This window comes from Pristiophorus japonicus, chromosome 22, assembly GCF_044704955.1.
Source record: "Pristiophorus japonicus isolate sPriJap1 chromosome 22, sPriJap1.hap1, whole genome shotgun sequence".
Taxonomy (NCBI): domain Eukaryota; kingdom Metazoa; phylum Chordata; class Chondrichthyes; family Pristiophoridae; genus Pristiophorus; species Pristiophorus japonicus.
The window spans coordinates 69776826-69795009 of NC_091998.1; the positions used below are offsets into that span (position 1 = coordinate 69776826).

Genomic DNA, 18184 nt, shown 5'->3' on the forward strand with positions numbered 1-18184 from the left:
TGCCTCAGTACTGCCCCTCCGACAGTGCGGCACTGCCTCAGTACTGCCCCTCCGACAGTGCGGCGCTCCCTCAGTACTGCCCCTCCGACAGTGCGGCACTGCCTCAGTACTACACTGGTCTTGGTCTAGTTTTCCGTGCTCAGTTCTCCAGAGTGGTACTTGAACCTTCTAATTCAGGCGAGCATGCGTCCCACTGAGCCACGGCTAACGCAACAAATAGTGAAACTAGAGCAAAGGGGGAAAACTGGAAGGATTTTTTTCCACACAGAAGGTTATTAGAGCGTTACCGTGAGTAACTTTTGCGACAGAGATTGTAACCATTTAAAAGTTAACTTGAAATATAGATGGCCAAAAAGGGAATGAGGCTTCTTTCTGGAATGCTTGTAATGGTGTTAATTATTTGCTTTCTTGCTTTGAGTACAGGCCCCAGTGGAATGCTGGGCCCTGGTTTACCCCAAGCAAAGTGCGACATATGCCAAGGATATGGTGGGCCTCATGTCCAAGGTGGCCGGGCCCATCGGGATTACCTTCCGACAGCCTGCGTACGTCGAGCTGAAGGATGATCGCACCCAGACCTACATCCGCACTCTACAGTCACACCTGGAGAGCAACGTACGTTACCGGTTGCCTTTTGCACATTTCCGCCTCAGCCGGAACAAATGTAGTTTTCCAAATCCAAGTTTCTGATGTGTATAATTGTGTTGAAGGTGTGCAGTGGTGTGGGACAGTTTGCTGACTCAGCGATGGAGCTCAGCAGGGCCTGCCTTAGAGCGCCCGCGATGCTTTGCAACTCCTTGAGGGCCGTATTGCTGATCTCCCTCTCTTCCCGGTTGCTTCTTTAAGACATTTTTTTTAAAAGGCAGCGTCATGGAAGCTCCATCTTTCAGAACCGACGTTAAACCGAGGCTGTCTGCCCTCCCAGGTGGACTTAAAAGATCCATCGCAGGATTCTCCCAGATCATCCCTCGATTGACCGCCATTTGCCTCATTGTGGTTTGCGAAGTCTTGCTGTGCACAAATGGGCTGCCGCCTTTGCCTCCCCAACAGTAATTACAGTTCAAAAGTTATTCAGTGCAATGTCAAACTGGTGCAGTAAATCATCATCATAGGCAGTCCCACAGAATCGAGGAAGACTTGCTTCCACTCTTAAAATGAGTCCTTAGGTGGCTGTACAGACCAATACGAGAACCACAGTCTCTGTCACAGGTGGGACAGAAAGTCGTTGAGAGAAAGAGAGGGTGGGACTGGTTTGCCACACGCTCCTTCTGCTGCCTGCGTTTGGTTCTGCATGCTCTCAGCGACGAGACTCGAGGTGCTCAGCGCCCTCCCGGATGCACTTCCTCCACTTAGGGCGGTCTTTGGCCAGGGACTTCCAGGTGTCGGTGGGGATGTTGCACTTAAACAGTAGGACCTCAAAAGTAGTAATCTCGGGATTGCTACCAGTGCCACGTGCTAGTCAGAGTAGGAATCGCAGGATAGCTCGGATGAATACGTGGCTTGAGCAATGGTGCAGCAGGGAGGGATTCAAATTCCTGGGGCATTGGAACCGGTTCTGGGGGAGGTGGGACCAGTACAATCCAGACGGTCTGCACCTGGGCAGAATCGGAACCAATGTCCTCGGGGGAGTGTTTGCTAGTGCTGTTGGGGAGGAGTTAAACTAATATGGCAGGGGGATGGGAACCAATGCAGGGAGATAGAGGGAAACAAAAAGAAGGCAAAAACAAAAGACAGAAAGGAGATGAGGAAAAGTGGAGGGCAGAGAAACCCAAGGCAAAGAACAAAAAGGGCCATTGTACAGCAAAATTCTAAAAGGACAAAGGGTGTTAAAAAAACAAGCCTAAAGGCTTTGTGTCTTAATGCAAGGAGTATCCGCAATAAGGTGGATGAATTAACTGTGCAAATAGATGTTAACAAATATGATGTGATTGGGATTACGGAGACGTGGCTCCAGGATGAGCAGGGCTGGGAACTCAACATCCAGGGGTATTCAACATTCAGGAAGGATAGAATAAAAGGAAAAGGAGGTGGGGTAGCATTGCTGGTTAAGGAGGAGATTAAGGCAATAGTTAGGAAGGACATTAGCTTGGATGATGTGGAATCTATATGGGTAGAGCTGCAGAACACCAAAGGGCAAAAAACGTTAGTGGGAGTTGTGTACAGACCTCCAAACAGTAGTAGTGATGTTGGGGAGGGCATCAAACAGGAAATTAGGGGTGCGTGCAATAAAGGTGCAGCAGTTATAATGGGTGACTTTAATATGCACATAGATTGGGCTAACCAAACTGGAAGCAATACGGTGGAGGAGGATTTTCTGGAGTGCATAAGGGATGGTTTTTTAGACCAATATGTCGAGGAACCAACTAGGGGGGAGGCCATCTTAGACTGGGTGTTATGTAATGAGAAAGGATTAATTAGCAATCTCGTTGTGCGAGGCCCCTTGGGGAAGAGTGACCATAATATGGTGGAATTCTGCATTAGGATGGAGAATGAAACAGTTAATTCAGAGACCATGGTCCAGAACTTAAAGAAGGCTAACTTTGAAGGTATGAGGCGTGAATTGGCTGAGATGGATTGGCGAATGATACTTAAGGGGTTGACTGTGGATGGGCAATGGCAGACATTTAGAGACCGCATGGATGAACTACAACAATTGTACATTCCTGTCTGGCATAGAAATAAAAAAGGGAAGGTGGCTCAACCGTGGCTATCAAGGGAAATCAGGGATAGTATTAAAGCCAAGGAAGTGGCATACAAATTGGCCAGAAATAGCAGCGAACCTGGGGACTGGGAGAAATTTAGAACTCAGCAGAGGAGGACAAAGGGTTTGATTAGGGCAGGGAAAATGGAGTATGAGAAGAAGCTTGCAGGGAACATTAAGACGGATTGCAAAAGTTTCTATAGATATGTAAAGAGAAAAAGGTTAGTAAAGACAAACGTAGGTCCCCTGCAGTCAGAATCAGGGGAAGTCATAACGGGGAACAAAGAAATGGCGGACCAATTGAACAAGTACTTTGGTTCGGTATTCACGAAGGAGGACACGAACAACCTTCCGGTTATAAAAGGGGTCGGGGGGTCTAGTAAGGAGGAGGAACTGAGGGAAATCCTTATTAGCCGGGAAATTGTGTTGGGGAAATTGATGGGATTGAAGGCCGATAAATCCCCAGGGCCTGATGGACTGCATCCCAGAGTACTTAAGGAGGTGGCCTTGGAAATAGTGGATGCGTTGACAGTCATTTTCCAACATTCCATTGACTCTGGATCAGTTCCTATGGAGTGGAGGGTAGCCAATGTAACCCCACTTTTTAAAAAAGGAGGGAGAGAGAAAACAGGGAATTATAGACCGGTCAGCCTGACATCGGTAGTGGGTAAAATGATGGAATCAATTATTAAGGATGTCATAGCAGTGCATTTGGAAAGAGGTGACATGATAGGTCCAAGTCAGCATGGATTTGTGAAAGGGAAATCATGCTTGACAAATCTTCTGGAATTTTTTGAGGATGTTTCCAGTAGAGTGGATAAGGGAGAACCAGTTGATGTGGTATATTTGGACTTTCAGAAGGCGTTCGACAAGGTCCCACACAAGAGTTGATGTGCAAAGTTAGAGCACATGGGATTGGGGGTAGTGTACTGACATGGATTGAGAACTGGTTGTCAGACAGGAAGCAAAGAGTAGGAGTAAATGGGTACTTTTCAGAATGGCAGGCAGTGACTAGTGGGGTACCGCAAGGTTCTGTGCTGGGGCCCCAGCTGTTTACACTGTACATTAATGATTTAGATGAGGGGATTAAATGTAGTATCTCCAAATTTGCGGATGACACTAAGTTGGGTGGCAGTGTGAGCTGCGAGGAGGATGCTGTGAGGCTGCAGAGCGACTTGGATAGGTTAGGTGAGTGGGCAAATGCATGGCAGATGAAGTATAATGTGGATAAATGTGAGGTTATCCACTTTGGTGGTAAAAACAGAGAGACAGACTATTATCTGAATGGTGACAGATTAGGAAAAGGGGAGGTGCAAAGAGACCTGGGTGTCATGGTACATCAGTCATTGAAGGTTGGCATGCAGGTGCAGCAGGCGGTTAAGAAAGCAAATGGCATGTTGGCCTTCATAGCAAGGGGATTTGATTACAGGGGCAGGGAGGTGTTGCTACAGTTGTACAGGGCATTGGTGAGGCCACACCTGGAGTATTGTGTACAGTTTTGGTCTCCTAACCTGAGGAAGGACATTCTTGCTATTGAGGGAGTGCAGCGAAGGTTCACCAGACTGATTCCCGGGATGGCGGGACTGACCTATCAAGAAAGACTGGATCAACTGGGCTTGTATTCACTGGAGTTCAGAAGAATGAGAGGGGACCTCATAGAAACATATAAAATTCTGACGGGGTTAGACAGGTTAGATGCAGGAAGAATGTTCCCAATGTTGGGGAAGTCCAGAACCAGGGGTCACAGTCTAAGGATAAGGGGTAAGCCATTTAGGACCGAGATGCGGAGGAACTTCTTCACCCAGAGAGTGGTGAACCTGTGGAATTCTCTACCACAGAAAGTTGTTGAGGCCAATTCACTAAATATATTCAAAAAGGAGTTAGATGAGGTCCTTACTGCTAGGGGGATCAAGGGGTATGGCGAGAAAGCAGGAATGGGGTACTGAAGTTGAATGTTCAGCCATGAACTCATTGAATGGCGGTGCAGGCTAGAAGGGCCGAATGGCCTACTCCTGCACCTATTTTCTATGTTTATCAGGAAGGCTTTGAGGGTCGCCTTGTAATGATTCCGCTGCCCACCTTTGGCTCGTATACCGTGAAGGAGTTCTGAGTAGAGCGCTTGCTTTGGGAGTCTCGTGTCGGGCATGCGGACAATGTGGCCTGCCCAGCGGAGCTGATCGAGCGTGGTCAGTGCTTCAATGCTGGGGATGTTGGCCTGGTCGAGGACGCTAACGTTGGTGCACATGTAAAGGCACATGGGTGCATGGGCGACCACACATTAGTGCTGAGCCAAGGGAGCTTACCTGTGCATCTACCGTGCTGCTGCCTGGATAAGGCAGCACTCAGCGGTGACTCTGCGTGTGGAGACTTCAGTTTCCCCATTGAGCACAAAACTTCATTAAAGATGGAGCATGTTGGTTGAATGTTGTCACTGTGCAATTGCACATGGGTTTGAGGTTTGAATGTGTCCCACTTGTGTTTCACATTGATAGGTTGCAGTTAAGATTGTGGTGTGTATCGTGACTGGTACCCGTGACGACCTGTACCATGCCATTAAGAAACTCTGCTGTGTGCAGTCTCCGGTAGCCTCACAGGTAAGAGTCCAGCTCATGGCCAACAGGGAGAGCCTGGTGGTAGAAAGGTCCTATCCACTCACATCTTCTGAAGCCTTGAAATCCCACTGCCCCATTCGGTTGCGTTGGCGGGAGATTCGGTGGCGTTGACTGGAGTGGCGGGGGCGGGAGATGCGGTGACTGGAGATGCGGGGGCGGGTGCGGGATTGTGTGACGTACACCACACCACCAGCAGGGAGCCTGCCCAACAATCCATCTATTGAAACGAATTGATACTGGCCGATTCCTGCATCTGCTTTTCCTCATTATCCTGCGCTCACACCATAACGCTGCCGAGAAGTGTGATCATGGCACCGATACAAAACTCAGTATCGTGGCACTGTTTCGTCCCCAGGTGATTAATGTGAGGACTATCACTCAGACTGCCTGCATGAGAAGCATCTGCCAAAAGATCCTGCTACAGATGAACTGCAAACTGGGCGGCGAGCTGTGGGGCGTGGACATCCCACTGGTGAGTGCGAGCGTGGACCTTGGCTCCTACATCATGCGCTGCCAGATATTTCGCTACAGGTAGTGCCAGTGCCACCAAACACCGCAGCAAGTGTCAGCTTGGCTCATTGGGCAGCACCCTCGCCTCTGAGTCACAAGGTCGTGGGATTGAGCCACACTCCAGGACATGAGCACATGATCTAGGCCGAGGCTTCGGGGCAGTACTGAGGGAGTGCCGCCCTGTCAGAGGGGCAGTACTGAGGGAGTGCCGCCCTGTCGGAGGGGCAGTACTGAGGGACTGCCGCCCTGTCGGAGGGGCAGTACTGAGGGAGCGCCGCACTGTCGGAGGGGCAGTACTGAGGGAGCGCCGCACTGTCGGAGGGGCAGCACTGAGGGAGCGCCGCACTGTCGGAGGGGCAGCACTGAGGGAGCGCCAGCACTGAGGGAGCGCCGCACTGTCGGAGGGGCAGCACTGAGGGAGCGCCGCACTGTCGGAGGGGCAGCACTGAGGGAGCGCCGCACTGTCGGAGGGGCAGCACTGAGGGAGCGCCGCACTGTCAGAGGGGCAGCACTGAGGGAGCGCCGCACTGTCGGAGGGGCAGCACTGAGGGAGCGCCGCACTGAGGGAGCGCCGCACTGTCGGAGGGGCAGCACTGAGGGAGCGCCGCACTGTCGGAGGGGCAGCACTGAGGGAGCGCCGCACTGTCGGAGGGGCAGTACTGAGGGAGCGCCGCACTGTCGGAGGGGCAGCACTGAGGGAGCGCCGCACTGTCGGAGGGGCAGCACTGAGGGAGCGCCGCACTGTCGGAGGGGCAGTACTGAGGGAGCGCCGCACTGTCGGAGGCTTTATTTTTAAAATATAGGTTCCATAATAATATTCAAATGCTAAAACAAGTGCAACACATTTATTATACAAGGTATTCTACAATAAACATTATTCACTTAGTATAATAATCCAATATGACAGATGTGCAGTAAAGTTCTTTATCTAACAAGATGTATCTGCAAATTGCACAGATTGATGGTTACTGAATCTGGGAGACACCAGAAGATGTTCCACCTTCTCTGTAGCTGTCAGCTTTCTTATCCTGGGAGCGTAGACACTCGATTAGTCTGCTCACGGCCCATCTATTGAAGGCTGAAACTACAGACTTGCTAATGAAATCATTATACCAGAGGAAAGTTACAGAACAATCTCACGGTATGGAGGAGTGTGGTCCCCTTATCACCGAATGTGTTCCTTTCACAGATATGTGGCCTTGGAGATTTGATTTAGCAGCTAACAATATGGAGCCGATCCTCTTCTCGCAACCAAACGCTGAGATTCAGGAGCGAATTGAAACTTTAAACCGCAACCATGATGTTTACCCTAGATATTTCTCCCTGTAATGAAAATGCCAGTCTGTCGTTGCACCGTGACATGATGGCACTGAGATACCACAATATCCCACATCCCCTCCAGCCCTGTGAAGCTGGGAGCAGCCACACTCCCAGCACTCGGGGTCTGGAGGTTGGCAGAGTCCTTGTCTGTTTATCGGAGCATTGTTAAGGCCAAGGGGGATAATGAACCTGCTGATGGTGTAAGGGTCGGTTTCAATTCATATGTCCAGTGCTTTACCTGATACTTTCTGTTGTGTATCTGTAAAGCATGCACTCCCATGTTCTGCCACCAGGGAGCTCATCCCCTGAAGTCCCAACGGATCCCAGCATCCCTTGGGAGCACTGTATATAAGCCGGCCCCTAAGGCCTGTTCCTCACTCTGGAGTGTCTTATTAAAAACTGAGGTCACTATTACTTTAATCTCCCTGTGTGCAGCCTCATCTGGGTTAGGAACACAATACTTTCATTCAGAAGCTAATGGCCTCTATCTTAGACGGGCTTCTATATAAGACAAAGCAGACTTGTCCTGTGACTAACCATTCACTTTAAGACCTCTCAACATCACTTTACCAGAACCACAAAAAACAGGCTCTCTGGTCATTCATCTGTGTGGGAGCTTGCTGTGTGCAAATTTGCTGCAGTGTTTCCTATGTTAGAAAGGTGACTGCACTTCAAAAGTATTTAAGAACATAAGAATTAGGAGCAGTAGGAGCCAACACAGCCATTCAGTAAGATCATGGCTGATCTTCAACCTCAACTCCACCTTCCCGCACTATCCCCATAGGCCGGTCAGTTTAATAATAATTGGGACAATATTAACAGTCACTTGGACTAAGGAAAGCCAGATTTGTTAAAGGCAAATCGTGTTTAAGCAACATTATCGAGTTAACAGAGCGGGTTGATGAAGGTGATGTGGTTGATGTGTGCATGGATTTCCAAAAGGCATTTGACAAAGTGCCATATAATAGGCCTGCCAGCACAGTTGAAGCCCATGGAATAAAAGGGACAGTGGCAGCATGGATATGAAATTGGTAAGCGACAAGAAAGAGAGAGTGGTGGTGAATGGTTGTTGCTCAGACTGGAGGAAGGTATACAGTGTGTTCCCCAGGGGTCGGTACTGGGACCAGTGTTTTTCTTGATGGAGCAAAATTTCAAAATTTGCAGATGACACAAAACTTGGAAGTATAGTGAACAGTGAGGAGGAGAGGGATAGACTTCAAGCAGACACAGACAGGCTGGTGAAATGGGCGGGCACAGGGCAGATGAAATTTAATGCAGAAAAGTGTGAAGTGATACATTTTGGCAGGAAGACCGAGGAGATGAAATATAAACGAACGTGTATAATCCTAAAGGGGGTGCATGAACAGAGAACTAGGGGTATATGTGCACAAGGTGGCGGGGCAGGTTCAGAAAGCAGGTAAAGCACGTGAGTTCCTGGCCTTCATGAATAGAGGTATAGAGTACAAAAACGTAGAAATTATGATGAACCTTTATAAAATGCTGGTCTGACCTCAACTGGAGTATTGTGTCCAATTCTGGGCACCGCACTTTAGGAAGGATGTGAAGGCTTCAGAGTGGGCGCAGAAATGATTTACGAGACTGATTCCAGGGATGAGGGATTTCAGTTACGTGGAGAGACTGGAGAAGCTGAGGTTGTTCTCCTTGGAGCAGAGAAGGTTGAGAGGAGATTTGATCGATCTGTTCAAAATCATGAGGGGTCTGGACAGAGTAGAGAGAGAGATACTGTTCCCATTGGCAGAAAGGTCGAGAACCAGAGGACACAGATTTAAGGTGATTGGCAAAAGAACCAAAAGTGACAAACGTTTTTACACAGCCAGTGGTTAGGATCTGGAATGCACGGCCTGAGAGGGTGGTGGAGGCAGACTCAATCACTGCTTTCAAAGGAGAGTTGGATAAGTACCTGAAGGAAAAAATATTTGCAGGGCTATGGGGAAAGGGAGTGGGACTGGCTGAAATGTTCTTGCAGAGAGCCGGCACGGGCTCGACAGGCCGAATGGCCTCCTTCGTGCAGTAACCATTCTATGATTCATGGCTGATCTTCACTGGCTGTGAAGCACTTTGGAACATCCTGAGGACATGAAAGGTGCTGTAGAAATGCAAGTTTCAGCAATCTCCCAGTGACTGGCCTTGATTCATGAGGTGCTCCTCTCTGCTGTTGCCTGTTGCAATTTGATTGCTTCTTGTTTGTACATTTAACTTCAGATATCTTGTCGCTGCGATCAGCATGCCACGTCCTGCCAATTCAGGCTCACTCTGTCTCACCGCTGGAATGCTGCTCCGGCTGCATTCCTCTCCCAGCAGAAGCTTATCCCCGTCGCAGGCCATTTCTGTACGCGTTGTCACTTGTCGAAATCTCGACTCTCAATTTAACTCTCAATATAAGACTCTGACACAAACAGCTCCAGTAGATGTTCCTTTAATAAGTTTTACTTGCTGCAAGGAAAAGCCTCGCTCAGTCAAAGGCTCAACGAAGACTTCTACAGTGGTACAAAATCACATTATCTTTATATAGAAGAACAAACAAATTATAGTTCCATCACGTGTATCAGTTCTGCCCTTGCGGTCAGCAAATACAGATAAGGAGTTCTTCAATCACTTAATTAACACCACATCCCTGTTTTAGTCTATATCTATACAACCTTTATCTAGTACTTCTAAGGTTTAGCACAGCAACAGTTATTAGTAGGGAGTACAATTCTAACAGGACATTCTTTCGGTTAGCGAGGGTAAATTCAAGGTTTCCTCACTCACACAGATGGCTCCTGCTTTTCTCAAATTTAGTCAGCTATCAGTCAAGGTTAGTATGTTTATGCAGAATCAAACTGGGGCTTCTGGGAGAACTGAGATTCCATTTTGTTCTATTACAAAAGGGTACATTTGACAGGAAATGTGACTTCTAAAAGTAAATTTCCACACACTCCCTTTGAATTGTTCTCCTGTCTTTGATGCTCTGTAACTATAATGTGCTCAGATGACGTAAGCCCACACAGAAATAACTTTGTTTCTGCAGCGCCTTTCACAACCTCAGGATGTCCCAAAGCGCTCCACAGCCAATGAAGTACGTTGTGAAGTGTAGCCACTGTTGTAATGTAGCAAACACAGCAGCCAATCTGTACACAGCAAGCTCCCACCAACAAAAATGCCAAGATCATGTTTTAGTGATGTTGGTTGAGGGATAAATTATTAGCCAGCATACCAGGAAGAACTCACCTGCTCCTCTTCCAATAGTGGCCATGGGAACGTTTTCCGTCCACCTGAGTGGGCAGACGGGGCTTCTATTTAACATCTCATCTGAGACACGGCCCCTCCGACGGTGCGCCGCTCCCTCGGGGCTGCCCCTCCGACGGTGCGCCGCTCCCTCGGGGCTGCCCCTCCGACGGTGCGCCGCTCCCTCGGGGCTGCCCCTCCGACGGTGCGCCGCTCCCTCGGGGCTGCCCCTCCGACGGTGCGCCGCTCCCTCGGGGCTGCCCCTCCGACGGTGCGCCGCTCCCTCGGGGCTGCCCCTCCGACCTTCTGACTCCAATGTGATCAGTGAGCCATGGCTGACCACTTTCATTCCTTTCTCCCTCAAATCTATTGACCGTCTGCTGGAATGGAGCTATGCTGTCCGCCTCAGCCAGATAAACAGTGACGCAAGAAAAAACTTTCTTACACAGCGAGTGTTTAGGGTCAGGAATGCGCTGTCTGAAAGGGTGGTGCAGGCAGACTCAATCTTACCTTTCAAAGGGAGTTGGATAAGTACCTGAAGGAAAAAAATTGCAGGGCTACTGGGAAAGGGCGGGGGAGTGGGATTAGATATGTGTCGGTACGGGCTCGACTGACTGGACTTCCATGCTGTAACCGTTCTATGATTCTATTCTATGATCTATCGAGGAAAATGTCGAGAGGTATCCCTCCCCCATCCACTGATCAATGCTAATCTCTGTCGAATTGCTGTCATGTCCATGCACGGTGTGTAAGGGAGATCCCTTGGCCTGGCTCAGATTAATATAACTCTGTTGTCTATTTGTGTGTCAGCCTGTGTTCAGCTCTCTGTGTCTGCCCCGTTTCAGAAGCAGCTGATGGTGATCGGAATGGACGTGTACCACGACTCTGTCAGGGGAAAGCAGTCGGTCGTTGGATTCGTTGCCAGCCTGAATAAGTAAGCCCCTGTTGCTGCTCTGTCACGCTGTCGCTGAAAGAGTATTTCCCTCCGAGGGCCCGTTCTGTGCCTGCCGCGACTGTGTCCCGTTAATCGCGGCCCGCTCAATGGCTCCGCAGCCGAGCTGGGAGCCCACAGTCGCTCGTGGCCCTGGGCTGCACGGCCTCTGCACCCCCTGCTTTAGGGGAGGCTTGGGGTTCCTGCTCGTGATCAGTATTTACTGATGGTTGGGTGAGGCCTGGGCTGCAGGCAGACAGCCTCACTGTCACTGGCGCTTGCACCCGGCGCTTTGCAGGAAGGCGAGGAGAAGATGCGGCGAGCCGTACTGTGATCAGTAAGGGGCGAGTAGGCTGCGTTCATACAGCTTCCTGCGACTCACTACCAGGGGACGACTTCTTTTAGATTTGCTAAATTTACAGAACAATGCTGGTCTTGAAAATGTTGTAGAACAACTTTCAACTTTGCGGCTCTATCAGATGAGGGCATGATGGAAGTTGTGAACTCCCTGTGTGTGTGTCTCTGTCTCTGTCTCTGTCTCTGTCTCTGTCTCTGTCTCTGTCTCTCTCTCTCTCTCTCTCTCTCTCTCTCTCTGTCTCTCTCTCTCTCTCTCTCTGTCTCTCTCTCTCTCTCTGTCTCTCTCTGTTTCGCGCTCTGTCTCTCGCTCTCCATCCCCCCCGCCCAGGACAGTTTCCCACTGACTATTCCCGGTCCCCTCCCGTCCTCATTCCTGAACGAAAAGCAATGCTATCATTACAGATGGGACTTCGATATATACAACACCAACAAGTCAATGTAGGGACAAAAACCTCAAGTGCAACAGTTGTCCAGGCCCTGTGCTCGGGGTGTGTGACAGACAGAAACCCAATGACCTTGTGTCGCAAAGGAATACTGGAGATTAGTGAGAGGTGCCTGTTGCTAGTAATTAAGCCAAACACCACATACATTCATGGTAATTAATCTTGCATTCAGTTGTTCAAGTTTCATGTGTAAGATATGGCCTCGCCACTCCAGATATCTAACTTCCTCCAGCCCAACAATCCTCCGAGATCTCTGCGCTCCTCCAATTCTGCCCTCTTGCACTTCCCATCACTCAACCATTGGTGACCGTGCCTTCAGCTGCTAAGGCCTAAGCTCTGGAATTCCCTCCCTAAACCTCTCCGCTTCTCTAACTCTTGCTCCTCTTTAAGGCACTCCTTAAAACCTACCCACGCTTTTGGTCGCCTACACTAATATCTCCTTGTGTCAAAGTTTGATAACGTTCCTGTGAAGTGCTTGGGCGCAAAATAAATGCAAGTTGTTGTAAATGAACGCACAGCTCTCCTAACCCACGAGAACAGGTAGGATTAGGAGTTTGATGTTCTCTGCTAAAACTGGTTTTCAGTTGCCCCATGGGAATGCAAATGACTCCTTCCCCAACAGTCACCGACCCTGTCGGTCAGCATTCCAGACCATGATTGCATTTGTTGCCGTTGTTGATTCCCAGCGATGACGCTGCACGAAACAGCACAGTAATTCATGCGCACAGCAACGCACAGAAATACTGAAGCTCTGCAGCTAAAACCTGAGGGCTATGGGTGCGTCTGGTTGGTGGCCATTACAGAAATGTGGTTGCAGGGTGGCCAAGACTGGGAATTAAACATACAAGGGTATCTGACAATTCGGAAAGATAGACAAGAAGGGAAAGGAGGTGGGGTAGCTCTGTTAATAAAGGATGATATCAGGGCAGTTGTGAGAGACGATATCGGCTCAAATGAACAAAATGTTGAATCATTGTGGGTGGAGATTAGAGATAGTAAGGGGAAAAAGTCACTGGTGGGCGTAGTTTATAGGCCCCAAATAATAACTTCACGGTGGGGCGGACAATAATCAAGGGAATAATGGAGGCATGTGAAAAAGGAACGGCAGTAATCATGGGGGATTTTAACCAACACATCGATTCGTCAAATCAAATCGCACGGGGTAGCCTTGAGGAGGAATTCATACGGGATTGTTTCTCAGAACAGTATGTTACAGAACCTACAAGGGAGCAAGCTATCTTAGATCTGGTCCTGTGTAATGAGACAGGAATAATAAACGATCTCCAAGTAAAAGATTCTCTCGGAATGAGTGATCACAGTATGGTTGAATTTGTAATACAGATTGAGGGTGATAAGTAGAGTCTCAAATGAGCGTACTATGCTTAAACAAAGGGGACTACAGTGGGATGAGGGCAGAGTTGGCTAAAGTAGACTGGGAACACAGACTAATTGGTGGCACAATTGAGGAACAGTGGAAGACTTTTAAGGAGCTCTTTCATAGTGCTCAACAAAAATATATTCCAGTGAAAAAGAAGGGCAGTAAGAGAAGGGATAACCAGCCGTGGATAACCAAGGAAATAAAGGAGAGTATCAAATTAAAAACCAATGCGTATAAGGTGGCCAAGGTTAGTGGGAAACTAGAAGATTGGGAAAATTTTAAACGACAGCAAAGAATGACTAAGAAAGCAATGAAGAAAGGAAAGATAGATTACGAAAGTAAACTTGCGCAAAACATAAAAACAGATAGTAAACGCTTTTACCGATATATAAAACGGAAAAGAGTGACTAATGTAAATGTTGGTCCCTTAGAAGATGAGAAGGGGGATTTAATAATGGGAAATGTGGAAATGGCTGAGACCTTAAACAATTATTTTGCTTCGGTCTTCACAGTGGAAGACACAAAAACCATGCCAAAAATTGCTGGTCACAGGAATGTGGGAAGTGAGGACCTTGAGACAATCACTGTCATTAGAGGGGTAGTGCTGGACAGGCTAATGGGACTCGAGGTAGACAAGTCCCCTGGTCCTGATGAAATGCATCCCAGGGTATTAAAAGAGATGGCGGAAGTTATAGCAGATGCATTCGTTATAATCTACCAAAATTCTCTGGACTCTGAGGAGGTACCAGCAGATTAGAAAGCAGCTAATGTAACGCCTCTGTTTAAAACAGGGGGCAGACAAAAGGCAGGTAATTATCGGCCGGTTAGTTTAACATCTGTAGTGGGGAAAATGCTTGAAGCTATCATTAAGGAAGAAATAGCGGGACATCTATATAGGAATAGTGCAATCAAGCAGACGCAACATGGATTCATGAAGGGGAAATCATGTTTAACTAATTTACTGGAATTCTTTGAGGATATAACAAGCATGGTGGATAGAGGTGTACCGATGGATGTGGTGTATTTAGATTTCGAAAAGGCATTCGATAAGGTGCCACACAAAAGGTTACTGCAGAAGATAAAGTTACGCAGAGTCAGTGGAAATGTATTAGCATGGATCGAGAATTGGCTGGCTAACAGAAAGCAGAGAGTCGGGATAAATGGGTCCTTTTCGAGTTGGAAATCAGTGGTTAGTGGTGTGCCACAGGGATCGGTGCTGGGACCACAACTGTTTACAATATACATAGATGACCTGGAAGAGGGGACAGAGTGTAGTGTAACAAAATTTTCAGATGACACAAAGATTAGTGGAAAAGCGGGTTGTGTAGAGGACACAGGGAGGCTGCAAAGAGATTTAGATAGGTTAAGCGAATGGGCTAAGGTTTGGCAGATGGAATACAATGTTGGAAAATGTGAGGTCATCCACCTTGGGGGGGGGGGGGGGGGGGGAAAACAGTAAAAGGGAATATTATTTGAATGGGGAGAAATTACAACATGCTACGGTGCAGAGGGACCTGGGGGTCCTTGTGCATGAATCCCAAAAAGTTAGTTTGCAGGTGCAGCAGGTAATCAGGAAGGCGAATGAAATGTGGCCTTCATTGCGAGAGGCATGGAGTACAAAAGCAGGGAGGTCCTGCTGCAACTGTATAGGGTATTGGTGAGGCCGCACCTGGAGTACTGTGTGCAGTTTTGGTCACCTTACTTAAGGAAGGATGTACTAGCTTTGGAGGTGGTACAGAGACGATTCACTAGGCTGATTCCGGAGATGAGGGGGTTACCTTATGATGATAGATTGAGTAGACTGGGTCTTTACTCGTTGGAGTTCAGAAGGATGAGGGGTGATCTTATAGAAACATTTAAAATAATGAAAGGGATAGACAAGATACAGGCAGAGAGGTTGTTTCCACTGGTCGGGGAGACTAGAACTAGGGGGCACAGCCTCAAAATACCGGGGTGCCAATTTAAAACCGAGTTGAGAAGGAATTTCTTCTCCCAGAGGGTTGTGAATCTGTGGAATTCTCTGCCCAAGGAAGCAGTTGAGGCTAGCTCATTGAATGTATTCAAATCACAGATAGATACATTTTTAACCAATAAGGGAATTAAGGGTTATGGGGAGCGGGCGGGTAAGTGGAGCTGAGTCCACGGCCAGATCAGCCATGATCTTGTTGAATGGCGGAGCAGGCTCGAGGGGCTAGATGGCCTACTCCTGTTCCTAATTCTTATGTTCTTATGGTGCGAGTTGTGGGAGAGGGATCTATATGTGCCAGTTTACACGTATAATCCATCTCCCTGTGGATTAGCAAACTGGCTAGTAGTGCCTGTGACATTTGGCTATGGCCGGCCCACGGATTGGGGAGACCAGCTCTGTGCATGCGATCCCATCACGACACACCGTTCCAGCCCCGGCCGTCCGTTCCCATCAATGTGTTTACCCATCAGTGCCAAGAATCTGCATGCTGGTGTTGCACTTAATGCAGCCGGATATTTTCCTCCTTTGTGCTGTGTTTAGACTTACTGGCACTTGTGATGTAAGAGGCTTATAGTTCCCAAACCCTGCTAGACCAACAGAATTCTGAGTTACAGACCATTTACAGCACAGGAACAGACCGGTCGGTCGGTCCGTGCCAGGGTTTTTGCTCCACACCAGCCTCCTCCCCTCTCCCCCTATCAGTAATCCTTCTATTCCTTTCTCCCTCATGTACTTACGAGCTTCCCCTTAAAGAAAAAGAAAGCCTTGCATTTCTTCAGCACCTCACAGCCGATGACGTACTTTTGAAGTGTAGGCCACTGTTGTCATGTATTCAACCAGCTTTGTAACCCATGTATAAACTGACCTAAGTTGCACACCGTGAGAACACTGACCACTAGGTGGGACCTTCAGGTATAAAAGGGGAAGCTCCACCCACCTTCATCACTTGAGTGCTAAGGAATAAAGGACAGGTCACAGACTGACCTTCTCTCAAGCATGGGCCTCGTGTGCATTTTTACTGTGTAATAAGGACATATCAATGGCGACAAGAAATTGGGATTTAAACCACGCGAGCATGGCCACGAGCAGAACAGACGAGAGGTACTGTGTTAAGGAATGGTTGGGACAGAGATTCAACATTGTTAAATCAGCACACAGTTCTCCAGGCAGACAAGGGCAGTCAGGCATGCCCCAACATGTAGTTGAACCCAGAGGGGGAGTTCGACAGAAACAATGGCAAGCTGAACAGCGATTCACGCCATTGCAAGGGACAATGCGGCCAGTAATGGGGCCATCAACACCTGTTAATGGTGCACTCAAGGACAATAACAGGGGCAGTCAGGGATGATCGACTGGCAAGGGACCTTTTGTTTCAAACCGCAGCTCATGCTGGAGGCGTGGAGGCATACATTCAGCCGGAGTTTGCAGAGATGAGCAAAATACTTGCAGAAATGGACACTGGGGGAAATCGCTGGAAGCTGAAGTTCAGCGAGTTCATGTGGAGCACGTATACAGTTCATACACCAGGACGCCACCAATAATGATGAAAGTGCTCCTCAATGGCATCCCAGTATCAATGGAGTTAGACACGGGTGCCAGCCAGTCCCTGATGGGTATTAAACAGTTCGAAAAGTTGTGGGCATCCAAGGCCAGAAGGCCAAAATTATTGCCGATTGACGCACAGCTACGGACTTACACAAAGCAGATCATTCCGGTGCTAGGCAGCGCCACGGTAGTCGTGACCCACAAAGATTCGGAGAACAGGTTGCCACTCTGGATTGTCCCAGGGGACGGTCCCGCACTAGTGGGGAGGAGTTGGCTTGCTGTCATGAACTGGAAATGGGGCGATGTCAATGCAATTTCCTCTGTGGAGCGAGTATCATGCTCACAGGTCCTGGACAAATTTGACTCATTATTTCAACCCGGCATTGGTACTTTCATGGGGGCCAAGGTAGTGATTCACATAAACCCGGACGCCAGACCAGTACACCACAAGGCCAGAGCGGTGCCGTACGTGATGCGGGAAAAGATAGAAGGCGAATTGGACCGCCTGTTGAGGGAAGGCATCATCTCGCCAGTCGAATTCAGTGACTGGGCGAGCCCGATTGTGCCGGTGCTCAAGGCGGATGGGTCGGTCAGGATATGTGGTGATTACAAGGCCACCATCAATCGGGTGTCACTCCAAGACCAGTACCCGCTACCGAGAGCGGAGGACCTCTTTGCGACGCTATCCGGTGGCAGACTTTTTTCAAAATTGGACCTGACCTCAGCTTACATGACCCAAGAGCTGGCGAGTGAGTCGAAGAAGCTGACCACCATCACGACACACAAGGGGTTGTTTGAGTACAACAGATGTCCGTTTGGGATTCGCTCGGCCGCCGCGATCTTCCAACGAAATATGGAAAGCCTCCAAGTCGATTCCAGGGACGGTGGTTTTTCAGGACGACATCCTCATTACGGGTTACAATACTGAAGAACACCTCCACAACCTGGAGGAGGTGCTACGCAGACTGGACCGGGTAGGTCTGCGACTGAAAAAGGCGAAGTGCGTCTTCCTAGCTCCAGAGGTAAAATTTCTGGGGATGAGGGTAGCAGCAGACGGGATCAGCCCTACTGCATCCAAGACAGAAGCGATTCAGAGAGCACCCAGACCCCGTAACACGACAGAGCTGCGTTCGTTCCTGGGGCTCCTGAACTATTTTGGTAACTTTCTTCCCAAATTGAGCACGCTGCTAGAG

At 48.7% G+C, this 18184-nt stretch overlaps 1 protein-coding gene across 1 annotated transcript in view; it reads left to right on the forward strand.

Moving 5' to 3' along the window:
- Positions 1 to 18184, forward strand: part of piwil2 (piwi-like RNA-mediated gene silencing 2) — a 58083-nt gene that overhangs the window by 33771 nt on the left and 6128 nt on the right. Inside the window, 4 exon segments of the mRNA XM_070866357.1 lie at positions 424 to 612; positions 5191 to 5292; positions 5666 to 5782; positions 11214 to 11302. Coding sequence (XP_070722458.1) covers positions 424 to 612; positions 5191 to 5292; positions 5666 to 5782; positions 11214 to 11302 — 497 coding nt within the window.